Source organism: Macrobrachium nipponense, chromosome 27, assembly GCF_015104395.2.
Source record: "Macrobrachium nipponense isolate FS-2020 chromosome 27, ASM1510439v2, whole genome shotgun sequence".
Classification (NCBI taxonomy): domain Eukaryota; kingdom Metazoa; phylum Arthropoda; class Malacostraca; order Decapoda; family Palaemonidae; genus Macrobrachium; species Macrobrachium nipponense.
In genome coordinates, this window is record NC_087216.1 from 72,042,849 (window position 1) to 72,065,348 (window position 22,500).

General features: G+C 36.2%; 1 protein-coding gene across 3 annotated transcripts in view; it reads left to right on the forward strand.

Moving 5' to 3' along the window:
- LOC135200603 (uncharacterized) overlaps positions 1–22,500 on the forward strand; it is a 37,611-nt gene that overhangs the window by 7,677 nt on the left and 7,434 nt on the right. Inside the window, exon 1 of one of the 3 annotated variants that reach the window (XM_064229222.1) lies at positions 3,223–3,485. The exons of 1 other annotated variant lie outside the window; for it this stretch is intronic. In XM_064229222.1, the coding sequence (XP_064085292.1) occupies positions 3,439–3,485 (47 nt within the window). In that variant the 5' untranslated portion in view covers positions 3,223–3,438. Of the gene's footprint in view, positions 1–3,222; positions 3,486–7,441; positions 7,570–22,500 lie in introns of those variants that run through there. One more of the 3 variants, XM_064229223.1, reaches the window with a different exon arrangement.

Below are 22,500 nucleotides of genomic sequence, written 5' to 3' on the forward strand. Positions count from 1 at the left end.
AATCATTATTTAGAGTTTTTCTGATCAAAATACAAATGAAATTCCAATTATATTGATAAATGACGTCATATTTCATCGTTAAATGATCATATTATTATGAAATAGTCAGTCTTATAGGTCCGTTTTCTTTGATAACGAAGTGACGAAGAAGAAGAATGAATTGGAAATGGTTAACTATTCTAATTATATATACCTCTCTCTCTCTCTCTCTCTCTCTCTCTCTCTCTCTCTCTCTCTCTCTCTCTCAACAGGAACTCAACAGGACCCCCAAGATCAATCCCACAGGGGCAACACATTTTCAAAGCGGTGACTTTATATTATATAGAGTGTGTGAGTGTGCGTATGAAAAAGAGAGAGAGAGAGAGAGAGAGAGAGAGAGAGAGAGAGAGTTCCAGCTGAAATCTAAAACTAAACCTTACATTGTCTCCTGTTGATGAGCTACTGAGCATGTAGTCTCTCTCTCTCTCTCTCTCTCTCTCTCTCTCATCTACCACTCCTCCGCTCTTCGACAGCTCTTGGAAATATAGAGGGTGGCGGAAGGGGGTATTCGGAGGGTGGGGGAGGAAGACTCTGTTGCCATAGCAACCGGATGACAGTTATAAGTCAGTTGTTCCTAAGAAGTCATCCTGGAGATTCTCGCTTATTATTATTATATTATTATATTATTATTATTATTATTATTCATTATTATTATTATTATTATTAGTTATTAGTTCTTTGCATTCATTCAATTTATCAAATGATATCCCTGTTATTATTATTATTATTATCAATTATTATTATTATTATTATTATTATTATTATTATTATTATTATTATTATTATTTCAATTAGTCTTTGGTATTCATGAGCACCACACATTACTGAATTGACGAACAATATATATATATATAATATATATATATATATATATATATATATATATATATATATATATATATATATATCTATATATACAGGTGTCCCAAAAAAATGTATACACATTTTAAATAATTGTAAACTTGGAGTTTATTATAATTTTATTATTTCAAAAATATAAAAATATTTACAAGTATCATTTTATTGTCTTTTTCACTGCATTCTGACTATATTTTAAATAATTGTAAATAGCACCCCCACATTACCATCGCGATGTTAGATCCTTCCTTGATGAGATCTTACCAAACAGGTGGATTGGACGAAGGAGTTTCGTTGAATATCCTCCCCGTTCACCAGACCTCACACCACTAGATTTTTTTCTTATGGGGATACCTAAAAGACAAGGTCTAGGCTATGAAACCTGCAACAGTCGCTGAATTGAGGGAAGCCATTGAACATGAATGTACCCAAATACCAAGGGAATTGTTTCATGGTGTTGCAATTCCATTGCTTCGCGTTGTCAGCAGAGTCTGGACCAAAATGGACGTCAGTTTGAGAACAGGCAGTGAAAAAAAACAATAAAGTGATACTTGTGAATATTTTTACATTTATGAATTAATAAAAGTATAATAAAAACACCCTGTATATATATATATATATATATATATATATATATATATATATATATATATATATATATATATAATCTTAACGTTGCATACCATTAAGAATAGAACTGAGATGACATCAAGTGAATCAAACTAATATAAATTTAAATATGACAGTGTTATAAAACCATAATAATTTTGTAAGAATTATCGTCATAAAGACCCATAAAATTTTTGTAACATACCAGGATATCAGAAAATTATTTTTTATAGTTACCTTTGTCAAATAACAGCATATATCTTTTTAGGATATAGAATACTAAAAATAAAAATAATATTAATAATAATGATAATAATAATTCATATTTATCTTCAGCAAGTAACACCCTATATGTTTTCCAGGATAAAAGTAAAGTAGTAGTATAAAATAATAATAATAATAATAATAATAATAATAATATAATAATAATAATAATAATAATAATAATAATAATAATAATAATAATATCACTCAGTGATGTCATAATGCCATGGGACACCAGAATAGATGTGAAAGAAAGGGGAAAAAATGGATAAGTATCAAGACCTAAGAATAGAAATACGAAGGATATGAGATATGCCAGTGGAAATTGTGCCCATCATCATAGGAACACTATGCACGATCTCAAGATCCCTGGAAAGGAACCTGGAAAAATTAGGAGATGCCGAAGTATCTCCAGGAATCATGCAGTAGAGGAGTGTGCTCTGGGAAACAGCATATATATATATATATATATATATATATATATATATATATATATATATATATATATATATATATATTAATTAAAAGTGATGGCCTCCTAAGGAGGCAGGATGTAACTCGGAACCCCTCCCCCTACACTATAAGTAACCCCCAGTCGAATTGGAGGACTGTGATAGACCAAAAATGAATTAATAATAATTTCATATGAATTTGTCATCTTTTGTTGACAAAGTGAAAGCTTTCTTTTGACATATTCTTTGGCAACTCTCATTTCATTTACTTATTCTCTTTTTCCTTCCTCGTTATCTTTACATTTTAATTTGCCAGGTTTCTATCAATTTTCCACTTCCCCAGTCAGTCTTTAATACCTTTTTCAGTCTTCAGTTGTTGGGCCACAAATACCCACGAATTGATTATCCAATTAGTCTTGGTCTTATTTCCCATTCTCTATCGTTTACTCCCCTTTTTCTCCTCATTCCTCTCTTCTCATTATACTAATGCTTAGCTTCTCCTCTTCTTCTTCTTCTTCTTCTTCTTCTCTCATGACTTTTACCTCGTCCCAGTGACTCATATTTCAGAGAAGTGGGATCCTCAGTGTTGCTTGAAGTTATTAGTATTTCACTTTCTTTTTTCCCCTTTTTCCCTTTTTCCCCATTCCCCCAATTCAATAATTATCATTGTATTCGTCTTCCCTTTGAGTTCTCTCTCTCTCTCTCATTTTGTTGCGGGTTTCAGTTTTGTGAATTATATCATTATATTCGTCTTCCCTTTGTGTTCTTATCTCTCTCTTCTTCTTATGCTTCTTCTCTCTCTCTCTCTCTCTCTCTCTCTCTCTCTCTCTCTCTCTCTCTCTCAGCTCCGTCCACTAACGTATACTAGAGCAGAACATCGCTGAGGGAACAATCAATAACATGTACCGTTCGTGAGTTGCGTGGACCATGGACTGACTCTCTCTCTTCTCTCTCTCTCTCTCTCTCTCTCTCTCTCTCTCTCACCTGTTCGGCCGAAAGTCTTTCTACGCTTCTCTTACCTGTCATTTATACTCAGACAGTCGCCGGGGATTTGTTTACTCTGTGTCAGAGTCGTCCAGAAACATTCGTCCAAGGAGGTTATACTAATGCATAGATACTCTCTTGAAGCAGTATAGATTAGAGTGCTTGCTTAGACATGGCGTCTCGCGTGAGGGGAATGTGAATAGCTGGAGGAACGAATAACCTCTTTGAGAACATGATTTTCGACCTGCAATCTTCGGCCAACACAGCGGATTTGAGCGAGTGAGTAATCAAAGGAAGTCTTTGTTTTTCGGTGTTGTTTTTTTCTATGTTAATAAGGCTGAGGTATGTCAGGTATGCATTCGATTAACTATTGTTTTTGCCTTGTTTGTTGTTTTGGGGGTTAAGCTACATACAGTGCGTCAGACGTATGTGAAGTTTTTCGTTTGTACCTCATTTGTTTTTGTTTTGAAAAGGGGTTGAGCTATGTCAGGTGTTTGTTAGAATTTAAGTTTGTCTATTGTTTTGAAATGGGGCTGGGCTATGTCAGGTATTTGTCCAATTTCCTTTTGTTTTTCTTGAAATGGGGCTTAGTTATATACGAAGGTAGTTTATGAATTTATTCAGTCAAAGCTAAACTTTACAAAAAAAAAAAATAAATAAATAACGTACTTATAATGTCACAAATCATTCTTGGCATCTGCTGTTAAATTTGGGCTGAAATATTTAAGTAGTAAACTCTTGATTTTTGGTATTATTAGATTAACATTTCGAAGTTATGGTTCAGAATAAATTCATCTGTTTTGTTAATATTTGGTTAAATTGGGGCTGTAATATCTAAGCAAACAGCTCACCCTGTAAAGACAATATGTTATTTATGCATTATTATTATTATTATTATTATTATTATTATTATTATTATTATTATTATTATTATTATTATTATTATTATTATTATTATTATTATTATTATTATATTAAGGTGTTCATTAGAAAGAAAAAACAGAAGGTAAAATTAGGAAATGCAGAAAGAAGATAGCACAAATTAGTAAATAGATGAAATATCAAATACATAAATCAATAAATTAAAATCTAAGTGAAATACTGAACTACGAGGAGAATAATGGTATCGAGGTAGCAAAGCATTGCATCTTTGCCTCAACTTCTTAAGAGGTACCTGGAGAAGTTCCATCAGCCTCAGTAAAGGAAACTCCTCCACAGTCCAACGGTGGGAGGAACTAAGGACAGAAGAACAGTCAGTGTGTGTTTGATCATGATAGACCGCAGATTTTTTTGTTCGTTTGGTCTCAAGTACGATCATGACACATTCCTTTCTCCTTCGCGTTGGCCGCTCTCTTCAAAGACGCTCTCTTCAAAGTGGACAAGAGCGTGCAACTGCAAGGCATGATGTGTGTGCTTTGTGCTTGTCCGTTCTTCCGTAGTATCTACTTCGGTAGGCGAGTATATATAAATAATCATCAATAAAGGGAAGAGGACACACACAGATGTACCGGCTGTTTTTATTGCGACGTTTCGTAATCATCCAATTAATTACATCATCAGGGCCGTTGAAAGGAAAATATAAAATTCCTAGCAAAATTGTAAAAGCAAAACTAAAAATTGAAAATTCAGAAATGTAAAAGCTAAGAATTATTCTTACAGAGTGTACGAAATATACACATTAGAATTAAAGGAATTGAATTTTAAAAAAAAAAGGATAATGATATTATTTATAGTATATATAATATATATATATATATATTATATATATATATATACCTGTGTGCATACCGTTGGTCCATACCAAAGACTATTACTCAGTTTTCACGATGAATCAATTCACATTCCATTACGCCTTTCTTTCGGTGCTTTTGGCAAGAGGTACACACGCAAGCCGCAGAATACACCTTCCTCTGTTAGCCTTCCGTATTAAAACTGTGTAGAATACACCTCTCCTTAATGATTGTACGTATTCTTGAAGACTGCTTTGTAGAATGTGTCTCTCCTCCTAAGTTATCCTTTGAGAGGAACAGAGTAAACAACTCATTTCATTTTCGCTTACTCGGGGAGTAAGCCTACAAAAGACTCTGTTGTTTTTGTTCGTGTTCTTGTTCTTGTTCTTGTTCTAGCTGTTGTTGTTCTTGTTGGGGGTTTGGAAATGTTTGATAAAGGTGTTTCGCTTTGAGTTAAAGAAACAGGAATTGTAGGATAGGATATTCATGATTTATTTATTAAGAACATGTGATTCATAAACAATGTTTACGTTAAAACGCACAGAACAATTATTTCTAAAAAAATACAGTGTATCTATTTTAATCCTCGTTGGTGAAACAAGGCTCTATTTGACCGTAGATTTTACCACTTTTTAATTTACGTTGAAAGTTAGGGGGAAAAAAATCTTATGCGCGTCCCGAGTAAGCCGGAGGTCGGATCACGCCTTGCTCTTAATTTCTAGGTATGGAATAAGTTACTTTGTATTATAGACAAGCATAGTGTACTTATATTAAGTATATATAGACTAAATTCTTTCATTGCAGGTAAAGAATACGTGCTTTGTTTTGGTAAAAAGGTAGAATATACCTAGCTAATTCTAAGTAGAATAAAGGCTTTCTTTACATACCGTTCCTGGCAACTCCCAGACTCTAGAATGATATGCCTAGATGAGTATACATAGAATAAGGTCTTCCATTACATAGAAAATATTCTCTATCCTTCCGGGCAACTCCAAGGCACAAGAATACTATACCTAGACAAGTGTACATAGAATGAAGTCTATCTTTACATAGCAGATACCACTTTTCTCTTTCCACGCAACTCCCAGACACTAGAATACTATACCTAGATAAGTGTGCACAGAAAAAGGTCTCCCATTACACAGAAAATATTCATCTATCCTTCCGGGCAACTCCCAGACACTAGAACACTATACCTAGATAAGTGTACATAGAATAAGGTCTTCCATTGCATAGGAAATATTCACCTATCCTTTCGGGCTACTCCCAGACACTAGAACAGAGAAATGGCCAATGCTAGTCCAGTTCCTATCACATGTTGCGTTGTGCCATCGACCTTATATCGACTGGGAATATGACATAATCCGAGGCTCTCTCTCTCTCTCTCTCTCTCTCTCTCTCTCTCTCTCTCTCTCTCTCTCTCTCTCTCCTTTTCCACTGTTGCGTTTTGGGAGGAATTCAATTGAAGTTTATAATGCTTGGTTTAGATATGTATATTATTATATATATATATATATATATATATATATATTATATATATATATATATATATATATATATATATATATTTATAGATATATATATATATATATATATATATATATATATATGTGTGTGTGTCTAATGTAAGGAAGGCAACAGGATGCAAGCAAAAGTGAGGAAATTTTAAGAAATTGTTGAGCCAAACTCTCCTTTATGGAAGTGAAGTGTAGAAAGAAATAAGGTTGAAGCTTTAGAATCGAATTGCTTGGGTAGCATATGGTCCATAATAAGAACGGAAACAGTGATAAATGTGGAGATATGGAAGAGGAGTGGAGGTGAAAGGCCAGGGCGCTACCAGTTGATCCGCATGAGTCGTAAGACAAGTTGGACCCTCAGGTACAGAAGTCCTTAGGTTCTTCTTTTTTTTTATGACCTGTGTGGGTCAGTTGGCAGCACCCTGGTCTTCCATTCTTGAGGCTGGGGTTCAATCTTTTGATTTGAGCCAAATTTTTATATATATATATATATATATATATATATATATATATATATATATATATATATAATCTATATATATATATATATATATATATATATATATATATATATATATATATATATATATATTATATATATATATATATATATATATATATATATATATATATGTGTGTGTGTGTGTGTGTGTGTGTGTGTGTGTGTATAGACATACATACAAAATATGCTTATGCATATATACATATTTATATATATGAATATGCATAAAACCCACAAACAAGAACCACGAAATATCTGAACCTCTCTTAACCACTCCATGGCATTCCTGGAATCCTCCCATTCTCTGGGAATCCAGGAATCATTCCAGATACGTCGGCGGCGGCGGGGGGGGGGCGGATGGGGGCGGGCGGGAGGGGCAGGGCGGGGGGCGGCGGGGGGGCGGTGGGGAGCGGGCGGCGGGGGCACGGTCGCAGGCGGTCCGGCGGGCGACGGGGTGCGGGGGGCCTGCTGGGGGGGGGGGCGGCGGCAGCTGTGGCGGTGGTGCTATTCCCAACGACATCTCCGGCAGCTAGGACGCCCTTGGCAATCTGTACCTCCACCCGAAGGAAGCTGCCTGTCTGTCGCAGGCCTCTTCGGGTGTCTTGTCCGCTGACGTAATAAGCATTCTGCAGCTGCTTCTAAATTCTGCACAAGACATAGATATGCAGATGTAGAGTTTTGATATATATGTGTGTATGTAATCAAGTATAAAAGGTCCATTAAAACACTCTGGTTTAAACCTAAGGACTATGATTCATTGGGCTAACTCCCACCCTTATCAAGTAGTGAATAACAGAAGTTACATTGGCGGAATATATAGCGGGAGATGATGTCCTTAGGTGATGCCTAAGGGGATCGACGCTAAGCCGCCGTTGGTTCTGTCAGTTGTCTTAATCCGCTTCATCGTTGCCTCAAGGAGAGTGGAAGATATTGTCAGTATGGTCAGAGTCCCAGGCTCCATTGGAAAGGTTGTTCCAATGGAGCCTGGTACTCTGATCATATAGACAATATCTTCCTTAAGGCAACAGTGAAGCGGATTAAGACAACTAACAGAATAATCATCGGCTTAGCGGTGACCCCAGACATCACCTAAGGGCATATCTCCCACTACATATTTCGCCAATGTAACGTCTGCTATTCACTACTTGATAAGGGCGGGAGTTAGTCCAACGAATTATAGTCCTTAGCTTTAAACCAGAGCGTTTTAATGGGCTTTCAGACTCGGGACATATCATGTATGTATATCTGTAGGTATGAATGTCTGCATGAAGTGTCTATACATGATATTTGAAACTATATTTGCACACTAAAAGCACGGACTAACACATGCACAAACAGTCATACAAACATCCACACACACATATATATACATAATATATGAATACATGTGTGTGTGTGTGTGTGACCGATAGCAACCAGGGTACAGGTTTAATGCAAGAAAGGCTATATATGTTAAATATTTCTATACGTTCTTGAAACTCGGAAATATCTGGCAACTGGATTCCTGCCAGATGGAAGCGTGTGGCGTGGCATCTGTCTTGCTAAATCACATAGACGTGCCATAGCCCTTAATTTCTTACGTGGTAACTTGAAACTAAGAAATATCGGCCAATTGGATTCCTGCCAGAGGGAAACATGTGGCATCTGTCTTGCTAAATCACATAAAAATATCTGGGAATGTCTTGCAACTGGCTTGGAGTCTCATGGGAAAATATGGCCTCTGTCTTGCTAAATCACATAGAAATATCTGGGAATGTCTTGCAACTGGCTTGGAGTCACATGGGAAAATGTGGCATCTGTCTTGCTAAATCACATAGATATATCTGGGAATGTCTTGCAACTGGCTTGGAGTCACATGGAAATATGTGTCATCTGTCTTGCTAAATCACATAGCAATATCTGGGAATGTTTTGCAACTGGCTTGGAGTCACACGGAAATATGTGGCAAGTGATATGGATATATCAGGCAGTTTTTTTTATAAGGAGGTATCTGGCATCTACCTTGTCATCACATGGAAATAAATGGTAATAAATTTTTTGTGGATTATTTCTAACATGGAAATGTCTAGCAAGTGGCATATTGACACATGGGAACATCCATCATTCACTGCACCATCCAGACTAGACTATTTTTGTTTAACTTAAATATCTCTTTATGAATCTTCCAATTGATTTGATAGCACGGTCGGTAGGTCTGTGAAGTATTTCATAATGATTTGGATAAAATACTTATAAACCTGCGTGATACCAGGAATTTTCTTTCAGTTTTATTTCATTTTTCTTTTAATATATTTTACTTTTCATATTATGAAAAATTTTACATAAAAAGGAAAGAGGATCCGAACCATATATTTTGTCAAGTGATGCAGTTCTCAGCATCGTCTCATTAACCCTACTGATACTCTCTCAAGTTCTTTATACGACTTGGAGTCTTCCCTCATGGAGTGGGCATGTTTCTTTATCCGTAAAAATATAAGAGAACTTTACTCTCAAACAGTTGGCATGTTCGTCCAAATTGTCCTCCTACAACCTATCACATTTCATAACTATTACTGTGCATCAGTCTTTCATTATTGACTTAGAAATCAATATCATAATATCTTTGGAGTTCAAGGTGGGAATGCAAGAAGGAATTATTGAACCACAAGAGGCAAATGAAAGCAAAAAGACTGATGATACTGAGGCGAATTGCTTACGCAGCAATACGTACAAGAAGTTATGAATAAGTACCGTAGATGGAAGGAATAGGTTAGCCAATTTTCTGATGGGCTGATCAAGTCGGGAAAATGGTAAACATTTGGCATGTGAAAAATGTGTCAAATTCCAGAAGTGAAACCATGAATTTGCTGGTGATTACTATGTTGTTACTCATTTGGCGTCGCCTTCTGGTAGAGGATACCGCTCTGCATAATCTTTGGCCCAGGATGCATATTCCCGAATTGTTACCGCCTGACGGGACCTTTCCCTAAAAAAAGTGGGATGCCATATCTTAAAAAATAGTCATAGAATCTTCTTGAGAATAATCTCATTAGTTCCCCACCCCAAATTACATGTGGAATCCATCTTTGAATCAATCTAACCTAATCTAACCTAACCTGACAACCTAACCTAACCTAACCCAACCTAACCTAACCCAACACAACCTAACCTAACCCATCCTAACCTAACCTAACCTAACCCATCCCAACCTAACCTAACCTAGGGTCTTTGCAAAAATACTGGAACTGGTGCAATTCTAGTATATATCACAGGAATTTGCATCCACTTAACTAACTACCAGATAAATGATGCGTCGCTTTCGACAACGTAGTCTCGGGATTGACCTACATAGGAAGCTCATCAGCAGCTAGTTGACCCTCAGATGCACCTTGCACCACTCACCTGGATATCAAGCACCAGATTATTGTCTTCCATTCTCCTTATATGTGCACGCCACCTAAAAGCACTTAACAATTTTCTCTTACTCGCGGAATATGTTGTTGTTGTTTTTGCTGGGGGAGGGGGGTTTAGGAGAGTCCAAAAACTTCTGAAAAAGGTGTTTAGCGTTGAATCAAAAATAGAGGAATTTTAGGATAGGATATTTATGATTCATTCATGAGAATGAAAGTGTAAACAATAAAATAATGTGCATGCTAAACAGTGCAGAACAATTATTTCTGATAAAATATAGCGTAATTATTTTAATTTTCGTTGGTGAAACAAGGATCTATTTGACCGTAGATTTTAGCACACGTCCCAACTGACCTGGAGGTCGGATCACGCCTTGTTTGACTGAACCTCAGTAAGTGTATGTACACAGAAATTGCTTATATTCTACCAAACAGACTGACCCAGACAAAATTGACTTAATTCAAAAAAAAAATTTTTAAATGCATATGAAAAAGACTTTAGACTAAGCGTTAGAATCTACGAGCCTGTCTGACTTGACAGCGCACTGGTCAGAGAAAATGTCTAATGTCTGAACAAGTTCTCTCTCTCTCTCTCTCTCTCTCTCTCTCAATGTAGGGATGAAGCTAGCTGGCGTCCATAGTTACCATGGTTACAGCTGTAGCACGGAAAGAGAGAGAGAGAGAGAAGAAAGGGCAAAGCAGGAGTGAAAAGAGAGAGAGAGGTCAATAAAGAGAGAAAGAGAGTAATGTAAGATGGAAGGGGTCACAAAAGAAAACAAGATACAGAAAAGCATGAGAGAGTTATACGATGAAGAAAAGGCAGACGCATATATGTATAAAGAGAGAGAGAGAACCAAATAAGGTAAATAGGGAGAGGAAAGTAGCCGAAGAGAGAGAGAAAGAAAGTGGGATAGGCTTTATGCAAGTCAGACAGATTAAAAAATGGATTGGTCTTATATACAAACCCATCAACATTAGAGGTCTCACTGAGGGACTGGGGCAACCCAACAAGATGGGTAAGGTCTTTAAGGTCTGGGAATTGCTAAATCAAGAGTCATCCAATTCACCCCCCACCTCCTGAATATGGAATTCTCTCCTATCTTCTGTGCTTCGTCAAACTCTTTCCCCAGCAGATTTCTGATTCCATGGCTTGATGTAAGCGTAAGGATGCCACTCCCGTCGGCCTCTGCATTTAAGAAAAAGAAACTTTTAAGTTTAAAACTGGTAATGTTAATTCTTATCATTCGTATTATTACCAATTTCCCAACAACTCTCTCTCTCTCTCTCTCTCTCTCTCTCTCTCTCTCTCTCTCTCAATGAATTCTAGCAAAATCAATGTACATAACCAACCTCTTTCTCTCTCTCTCAATCTCTCAATTAATTCATAGTACAAATAATGTCCATTAACCAAACCTCTTTCTCTCTCTCTCTCTCTCTCTCTCTCTCTCTCTCTCTCTTCCCATATGGAATGAATACATAGCAATCGATGCAGTCTCTATATATACGTGATAGAGAGAGACAGAGACAGAGAGACAGAGAGAGAGAGAAGGAGAGGAAGAAGGGGAGAGAGAGAGCATATCCGGATAAATTCCATTTAAAATTAATTCATAGCAAATCAATGTCCAGTAACTTACTACCTACCTTACCTCCCTCTCTCTCTCTCTCTCTCTCTCTCTCTCTCTCTCTCTCTCTCTCTCCCCACGACCTAGATAAACATTCTTACGTCAAAGTGTACAGTATCTTACCTTCGCAATACATAGCAAATGAGACTTATGCTTTGGTCACCGAAATCAATGAATCCGATGAATAATTTCACTGGCCCAATATACCAATAGTTCACATATCTCTCTCTCTCTCTCTCTCTCTCTCTCTCTCTCTCTCTCTCTCTCTCTCTCTCTCTCTCTCTTTGTGACTCGGCGGGAGTCATCTGTATGCGTGTGTGGATGTTGGGTATCAGTATGTAAATTTTGTCTTTCTTTTCTATAGTATTACGTATATTTATATCTACATCTACATACATTACCATAAAATACATACATACATCTAACATACATACATACATACTACATACATACATAACATACATACATACATACATACATCAATACATACATACATACACACATTATTCAAGAACAGTGGTAGAAGCTGAATACGGTTTGGAAATCGATTAAACGCGAAATTAAGATTTTTTTACAGACGTCTTCTAAGATCTGTAGTATAGCTACGTAGCGTCCATGATTTGTAGCAGTCCGGCAGTAAATCTGTATCGAAAGATTTTATCGATTTGAGGAAAAAGCGTTGTATTATTATTATTATTATTATTATTATTATTATTATTATTATTATTATTATTATTATTATTATTATTCTTGAGATGAACCCTCTGCATATAGAACAAGCCCACCAAAGGGGCCACTGACTTGAAATTTAAGCTTCCAAGAATATTATTATTATTATTATTATTATTATTATTATTATTATTATTATTATTATTATTATTATTATTATTATTGATTGAGATGAACAATCTGCATATAGAACAAGTCCACCAAAGCGGCCAATGACTTAAAAATTCATGCTTCCAAAGAATATTATTATTATAATTATTATTATTATTTTTTTTTTTTTTTTTTTTTTTTTTTTTGCTCTATCACAGTCCTCCAATTTCGACTGGGTGGTATTTATAGTGTGGGGTTCCGGGTTTGCATCCTGCCTCCTTAGGAGTCCATCACTTTTCTTACTATGTGTGCCGTTTCTAGGGATGGACACTCTTCTGCATGAGTCCTGGAGCTACTTCAGCCTCTAGTTTTTCTAGATTCCTTTTCAGGGATCTTGGGATCGTGCCTAGTGCTCCTATGATTATGGGTACGATTTCCACTGGCATATCCCATATCCTTCTTATTTCTATTTTCAGATCTTGATACTTATCCTTTTTTCCCTCTCTTTCTCTTCACTCTGGTGTCCCATGGTATTGCGACATCAATGAGTGATACTTTCTTCTTGACTTTGTCAATCAACGTCACGTCTGGTCTGTTTGCACGTATCACCCTATCCGTTCTGATACCATAGTCCAGAGGATCTTTGCCTGATCGTTTTCTATCACTCCCTCAGGTTGGTGCTCGTACCACTTATTACTGCAAGGTAGCTGATGTTTCTTGCACAGGCTCCAGTGGAGGGCTTTTGCTACTGAATCATGCCTCTTTTTGTACTGGTTCTGTGCAAGTGCCGGGCATTCACTTGCATATGTGGTTTATGGTTTCATTTTTCGTATTGCACTTCCTACATATGGGAGAGATGTTATTTCCGTCTATCGTTCTTTGAACATACCTGGTTCTTAGGGCCTGATCTTGTGCCGCTTGTTATCATTCCTTCAGTTTCCTTCTTTAGCTCTCCTCTCTGTAGCCATTGCCAATTGTCATCGCTGGCTAGTTCTTTAGTCTGTCTCATGTATTGTCCGTGCATTGGTTTGTTGTGCCAGTCCTCTGTTCTGTCTGTCTTTCTCCTGTCTCTGTATATTTCTGGGTCTTCGTCTACTTTTATCAGTCCTTCTTTCCCATGCACTCTTTAGCCACTCGTCTTCACTGGTTTTCAGATATTGCCCCAGTGCTCTGTTTTCGATGTTGACGCAGTCCTCTATACTTAGTAGTCCTCTCCCTCCTTCCTTTCGTGTTATGTATAGTCTGTCCGTATTTGCTCTTGGGTGTAGTGCTTTGTGTATTGTCATATGTTTCCTGGTTTTCTGATCTATGCTGCGGAGTTCTGCCTTCGTCCATTCCACTATTCCTGCGCTGTATCTGATTACTGTCACTGCTCATGTGTTTATGGCTTTTATCATATTTCCGCCGTTGAGTTTTGACTTGAGTATCGCCTTGAGTCTCTGCATATATTCTTTCCTGATCGTGTCCTTCATCTCTTGGTGTTTTATATCCCCTCCTTCCATTATTCCCAGGTATTTGTATCCTGTCTCATCTATGTGTTTGATGTGCTCCCCATCTGGTAGCTTTATCCCTTCAGTTCTCGTTACTTTGCCTTTTTGTATGTTGACTAAGGCGCATTTTTCTATTCCAAACTCCATCCTGATGTCCCCAGATACAATCCTTACAGTCTGGATTAGGGTATCTATTTCCTTGATGCTCTTACCATACAGCTTGATGTCGTCCATGAACATCAGATGGTTGATTCTGTTGCCTCTTTTCTTGAGTTGGTACCCGGCATCCATCTTCTGTAGTACTTTTGTCATGGGAATCATGGCTACTACGAAGAGTAGTGGGGACAGTGAGTCGCCCTGGAAGATCCCTCTCCTGATATTAACCTCTGCTAGTCTTATTCCAGAGCTTGTAAGTATTGTATTCCAGTTGCGCATTGTATTTTTGAGGAAGCTGATGGTGTTTTCCTCTGCCCCATATATTTTCAGGCATTCTATTAGCCATGTGTGTGGTATCATGTCGAAGGCTTTCTTATAGTCTATCCATGCCATGCTTAGGTTGGTTTTCCTTCTCCTACTGTTCTTCATTACCATTTTGTCTATCAGGAGCTGGTCTTTTGCGCCCCTACACTTCCTTCTGCAGCCTTTCTGTTGGTGGGGGATGGTGTTTGTCTCCTCTAGGTAGTTGTATAGCCTTTCACTGATGATACCTGTTAGTAACTTCCACATTATTGGTAGACAGGTGATAGGCCTGTAGTTACTGGCTATATTTCCCTTACTCTTGTCTTTTTGTACTAAGGATGTTATTATTATTATTTTATTATTATTATTATTATTATTATTATTATTATTATTATTATTATTATTATTATCATTGATGAACCCTATGCATATGGAACAAGCCCACCTCCAAAGGGTCCACTGACTTGACGTTCAAGCTTCCAAAGAATATGGGTAATACAGAAAGATGAGAGCACTTGTTAAAGAAAAGAAAAATAAAACTTAGCAAATTAATAAAATAGAAACGCAAGTCAATCATTAAAATAAAAAGAGAATTGCATCTCCGCTTGCACTTCCGGAGTACCAGCTGCATTATATGTCAGTTTAGCGAACCTTTGTTTAGGTTTAGTGACCCTCTGTTATACTTATCAGCTGCCAAATCATGATGATGTTTTACTTACTCGGGGAGTAAACCTACAAACTACTTTTTGCTGTTGTTGTTGTGGGGTAGAAAAGGTCTATGGAGAAGTCTAACAAGGTCTGGAAAAGGTTATTCGCGTCGAGTTAAATATACAGGAATTTTAGGATAGGATATTTATGATTTATTTATCAGAATGAATATTTAAAAGAATTATTTCTAATAAGATCTACCATATATATTTTAATTTTCGTCAGTGAGACAACGCGCTATTTGACCTTAGATTTTACCACGCGCCCTGAGTAAGCTTGAGGTCGGATCACGCCTTGTTCCCCTCGCAACCATATTCAACGCGATACATCTTTAGATATATCTCGTAAATTGAATAGAGCACATATAGTAGTACAAGTTAGTTTTAGTTAGGAACCATGTTTAATTTACTCACAGCTGATAGATATCACCAGGTCTTCATCTGTCACTTATCAGAAAGTCCAGACACTGTATGTCTATTTAATCTACGAAGAAGGCGACTGGAGATGTGTGGAGATCAATGAAAGGAAAAGCACTGGAAAGAAATGAGTTGTCTTGGTATTCTGGAGGTTTTAAGATTTGTTAATTCATTAATATTTTTCTTTCGTCTCTAATTAGCGAGGTCTCTTCTCTCTGCATTTCCCTCTATCTCCTCTTATTTCTTCCTCATGAACACCTTAATATTCTTTGGAAGCTTAAAGAATTTCAAGTCAGTGGCCCCTTTGGTGGGCTTGTTCCATATGAATAGGTTTCTTCTTCTGAGTAATAATATAATAATAATAATAATAATAATAATAATAATTGTAGATTCTATTAGAACTCTCCTTTAGTCTCTACATAACCTCGTTTAACCTACGCAGTCAGTGATTGGTATAACTTGAAGTTAGCTGATTGTAGTGGAATGAAGAGCACACGGCTAAAAGTTTCATCTGCCACCACTCTGGAGTCAACTGTCTAATAGAAAAAATAGGCATTGTTGGACTGTATATATGGTGCAGTACCAGGCTCACGTTTGATAGATCTATGGACTGCTCCTCGCTTACTCCCAAATTGGTGCTAATGTCCACCGGAACTCGGTAAATAGGGTGTGGGTCTGGAAACCTCACGCCGAGGACTTGCCAAGACCGGGAGGCCTCTACCTTCGTTGCATCATCCATTTTAAAGGGAAATGCATATAGCAAGGAATATTATATTATATATTATATATATATATATATATATATATATATATATATATACTATACATATATACATATATATATACTATATATATATATATATATATATACATATATATATATATATATTATATATATATATATATATATATATATATATATATATATATATATTATATATATATACTGGGTGTCCATAAACTCCCGGTACCATTACAAGTATTTATTGCTCAGAATGATATGGGGACTTCATGGACACCCTGTATATATATATATATATATATATATATATATATATATATATATATATATATATATATATTATATATATATGGATGTATGTATGTATGTATTCAGTTCTCATGGCCAAACAATCATTCTTCCACTGCTAAATCAAAGTTGAACTGCATGGACAGAAGGCCATAGCATCACCTACTCCACAATACTAAAATGGAAGGGACTGTTGAACCCACTCTCCTTTATGGAAGTGGCGTGTAGATGTATAATGTAACTGAGATGAAGATTGAGGAGGTTCATGCACGTAGAGAGGTTGAAGGACGATAGAATAGTGGGAAGAAAGATAGAGATAAAGTTATACATAGATAAAGTGGAAAAAGTGTCTGAATTCGATAATCCAAGTGCGCGGACCTCTGAGGTCATTCAGTGTAGAAAGGCAAATTTATTGTATAGGAGGAAAGGAAAGTATATCTTAGTTTGACCAGACCACTAAGCTGATTAACAGCTCTCTTAGTTAAGGCTGGCCCGAAGGATTAGATATCACTTACGTAGCTAGGAACCAATTGGTTACCTAGCAAATGGGACCTACAGCTTATTGTGGGACCCGAACCACATCACATCAAGAAATGGATTTCTAATCACCAGAAATATAAATTCATCTGATCCCACTTCGGCAGAGCGTGGAATCGAACTCGTGACTACCAAAGTGGTAGGCGAGCACGTAACCCACTGTCCAACGAGGAACTGTAACAGTAGGAGAAGCTTTTCGTTAGTAGAGAGTTGATGAAAACAAGATGGAAGAAAGAGAATATGAACGGAGGTACTGTAAAAAGAATAAACGAGTTTTGTAGCTAGGATGGCCCTAGGAACAGGCGCTGCTGAGAACCTTAAGCAATGCCTACAGTGCGCCACGTGAGGTGCACTTCGTACAGGGAGTAGTAGAGCTGGGAGTCAGATACAGGACAAAGAAGAAAGTAGACGAATAATTGATAAATGGCATGGGAGTGAATCAATAGGTATTGTGCAAGAGGCAGGTGGAGCTTACCCCTATTCGTTCTCTGTTTAAGAATGAAATATATGTTCAAATCTATATATATATATACATATGTATACATATAAGCATATACATGTAAACTATATATATACATATACATAGTATACATACACATGTAGTGTACATTTCAATCTCCTTCAAAAAAGATTCAAGGCTTTGAAGAAGTGAGTGTATTTAGCCTTCGAGATCATCATGGCTGGATCAATAAGATGATTTACTAGGAATCCACGTGGACTCTCTCTCTCTCTCTCTCTCTCTCTCTCATTCCTCCTTGTCTCCCTTCCACTTCCCATCTATTCGTTTAGCTCTGCATATTCCTCATTTGTATACGCACGTGTACATAATCACTGCCTGAGGATTTTTTTGGCTCCGGTACTTACTATCTCTCTGTGTGCTCCTCCAGTTAATCACGACGTTGGTGTTGTGTTATTACAGGTAAGTAGAATGGGGGGTTAGGGGGGTTTAGACCCCACTCTTTTATACGTTAAAAAATGGCGGTTTTTGGACGACAAGTGTAGGAGAGAGAGTCGAGATGATGCTTTCATTATATTATACTCTCATTGTATTATATTCTCATTATATTACGCTCTCATCAAATTATACTATCATTATATTATATTCTCATTATATTACACTCTCATTATATTACATCCTCATCATATTATGCTCTCATTATATCATACTTTCCTCATATATTCTCATTGTATTGTATTCTCATCATATTATACTCCCATTATGTTATACTTTCATTGTATAGTACTCTCATCATATACTCTCATTATATTATACTTTCATAGTATTGTACTCTCATCATATACTCTCATTATATTATACTCGCATAGTACTGTGCTTTCATTATATTATACTCTCATTATATTATACTTTCATAGTATTGTACTCTCATCATATACTCTCATTATATTATACTCGCATAGTACTGTGCTTTCATTATATTATACTCTCATTAGAGCATACTCTCATCACATTATATTCTATTTGTATTGTACTCAGCATATACTCTCATTATATTGTGCTCTCATATTATATTCGCATCGTATTGTACTTTCACTGTATTATATTCTCATCATTATACCCGCATCATATTAAACTTTCGTCATTATACCCTCATTGTATTATGCTTTCATTATTATTCTATCATTATTATAGTTGTACTTTATGTATATAAATATATATATATATAATATATTATAGATATATAGTATATAATTTATTTATACCCTCATTGGTATTATGCTATCATCATTGATACTTCGTTCTATTATATATATATATTACCTAATATATATTTAAATATCTATATATTTATATATATATATATATACATATATATATAATTATATATATATATATATATATTTAATATATATATATAGAGAGAGAGAGAGAGAGATGAGAGAGAGAATAGAGAGAGAGAGAGAGAGTGAGAGAGAGAGAGAGCGAGAGAGAGATAATGAACTCATTGCCTCTGCTCACATCCTCCTTCCTTCCTTCCTGCTGTAGCAGCTATCTGTCTGTCTGTCTGTCTGTCTGTCTGTCTCTCTGCCTGTCAGTCACCACATGACATTTAGACTCCAACACTCCCCTGGGGAGAAAATGTATTGGCGAGATGACTGTTCGATCTGGGTACAGAATTCTTCTTCTTAAGTATATATATTATATACAGTTTGAGATAGATTGGTCGTTTCATCTCGTATATTGGTTAAAAATCTGTATTTGTGAGGTGTTTGTGTGTGTATGTGTGCGTTTGTGCAATTATGTTATGTGTTATGTTGTATGTATGCATGTATATTAGTCATTTTTCGTAGCTATGTATATATGTATATAAATATATATATATATTATATATATTATGTGTTATATATATATAATATGTATATAAATTATATATATATATATATATATATATATATATATATATATGTATATGTATATGTACTCATAACATACACACACACATATATATATATGTATATATGAAATATATAAATACCAGGAATTATTTAATAATAATATATTTTTAAGTATGGCACATAACATACATACATACATGCATACATTCATACAAATATATATAATATTATATATATATATATATATATATATATATATATTACATACACTCTTAATTCGTGTATTCTCCTTCACTCACACCTCAAAAAAAAATTGAAAGAAAAATAAAAACAACCCTGTTTGCCATCCCCGTCGACTTCAGCAAACACACACACACACACACACAGACAAACACACACAAACACGCCAAGACCTCATTCATTCCCTTAGAAAATACCGTGTCCACTCGCTATATAAGAGGCGAATCGCTACGTAATTTTAATACATATTACAGTGTAATTAAGCTAATGACCGCCCCCCAACCCCCCCACCCCCTGCCAATTACCGGGAGCCCTTCTTGTAAGTGTTGTATGTTAAGTATATGAAGCGTAATGCAATTAGAGACTTTATAGGGGAGGAACATTAGGGTGATTTTCGTTTGAAAAGTTTCACCTCAGTCGAGTTTGATTTGAGAGAGGGAGTCGGCAGGGGTGGTAGATTGTGAGAGAGAGAGAGATAGAGAGGAGGGGGTTGGCGTTGGAGGGAGAAGACAGTGCAAGGATAAGAGAGAGAGAGAGACTGAAGGCAGTGCAAGGAAGGAGAGAGAGAGAGAGACGAGAGAGAGAGAGAGAGAGAGGGGTGGGGGGGGGGAGGGCGAAGACAGTGCAAGGGTAAGAGAGAGAGAAAAAGACTGAAGACAGTACAAGGAGAGAGAGAGAGAGAGAGAGAGAGAGAGTACAAGAAGAAGAAAGAGAGAGAGAGAGAGAGAGAGAGAGAAGAAGAAACCACAAGAAGAAGAAGAGATAGAGAGAGAAAGAGACAGACAGAGACAGAGAGAAGAAGGTACAAGAAGAGAAAGAAGAAGAAGAGAGAGAGAGAGAGACAGACAGACAGACAGAGAGAGAAGACAGTACAAGAAAAAAGAGAGAGAGAGAGAGAGAGATTAGCATCACGACAATATTCTTCAAACAAAATACGAAAAGATTTATTATTATTATTTATTATTATTATTATTATTATTATTATTATTATTATTATTATTATTATTATTATTATTATTATTATTCAAAATACACACATCCAATCATAGAGACCAAACATAAGACTTACGTTAGTTAAAATATTCCCAAACAGATCTACTTTTTTTTTTTTATTGAATACATTCAACTGAACAAAGAATTAAAAGATTCTACATCAATAATTCATAATTATTCTTGACGAATCTTTATCAAAACGTTTCTTTGTCTCGATTTAATTCCTTTTTGGTCATTTTTTTGGGGAGAATTTTATTTTACATATTTGGAAGAGATTAAAAAAACTTCAATTTCACAATATTATAAAGTTCTTAGTGAAAAATATATTTTTGAAATAGCTACGGGATTTTAATGATATTACTATTATTATTTTTTGGTCTATCAGTCATTATTATTATTTTTTTATTATTATTATCATTATTTTTGGGGTTCTATCACAGTCCTCCAATTCGACTGGGTGGTATTTATAGTGTGAGGTTCCGTGTTGCATCCTGCCTCCTTAGGACTCCTTCATTCTCTTACTATGTGCGCCGTTTCCAGGATCACACTCTTCTGCATGAGTCCGGTAGCTACTTCAGCCTCTAGTTTTTCAAGATTCCTTTTCAAGGATCTTGGAATCGTGCCTAGTGCTCCTATGATTATGGGTACAATTTCCACTGGCATATCCCATCCTCCTCTAATTTTCTATTTCAGGTTCTTGATACTTAGCCATTTTTCCCTCTCATTATTATTATTATTTTTTTTTTTTTTTTTTTTTTTTTGCTCTATCACAGTCCTCCAATTCGACAGGGTGGTATTTATAGTGTCGGGTTCCGGGTTGTTGCATCCTGCCTCCTTAGGGAGTCCATCCACTTTTTTTACTATGTGTAGAGCCGTTTCTAGGATCACACTCTTCTGCATGAGTCCTGAGCTACTTCAGCCTCTAGTTTTTCTAAATTCCTTTTCAAGGATCATTGGGATCGTGCCTAGTGCTCCTATGATTATGGGTACGATTTCCACGGCATTTCAACGGGGCATATCCCATATTCTTCTTATTTCTATTTTCAGATCATGATACTTATCCATTTTTTCCCTCTCTTTCTCTTCAAAACTCTGGTGTCCCATGGTATTGCGACATCAATGAGTGATACTTTCTTCTTGACTTTGTCAATCAACGTCACGTCTGGTCTATTTGCACGTATCACCCTATCCGTTCTGATACCATAGTCCCAGAGGATCTTTGCCTGATCGTTTTTCTATCACTCCTTCAGGTTGGTGCTCGTACCACTTATTACTGCCAAGGTAGGTGATGTTTTCTTGCACAGGCTCCAGTGGAGGGCTTTTGCCTTACTGAATCATGCCTCTTTTTGTACTGGTTCTGTGCAAGTGCCGGGCATTCGCTTGCTATGTGGTTTATGGTTTCATTTTTCGTATTGCACTTCCTACATATGGGAGAGATGTTATTTCCGTCTATCGTACTTTGAACATATCTGGTTCTAAGGGCCTGA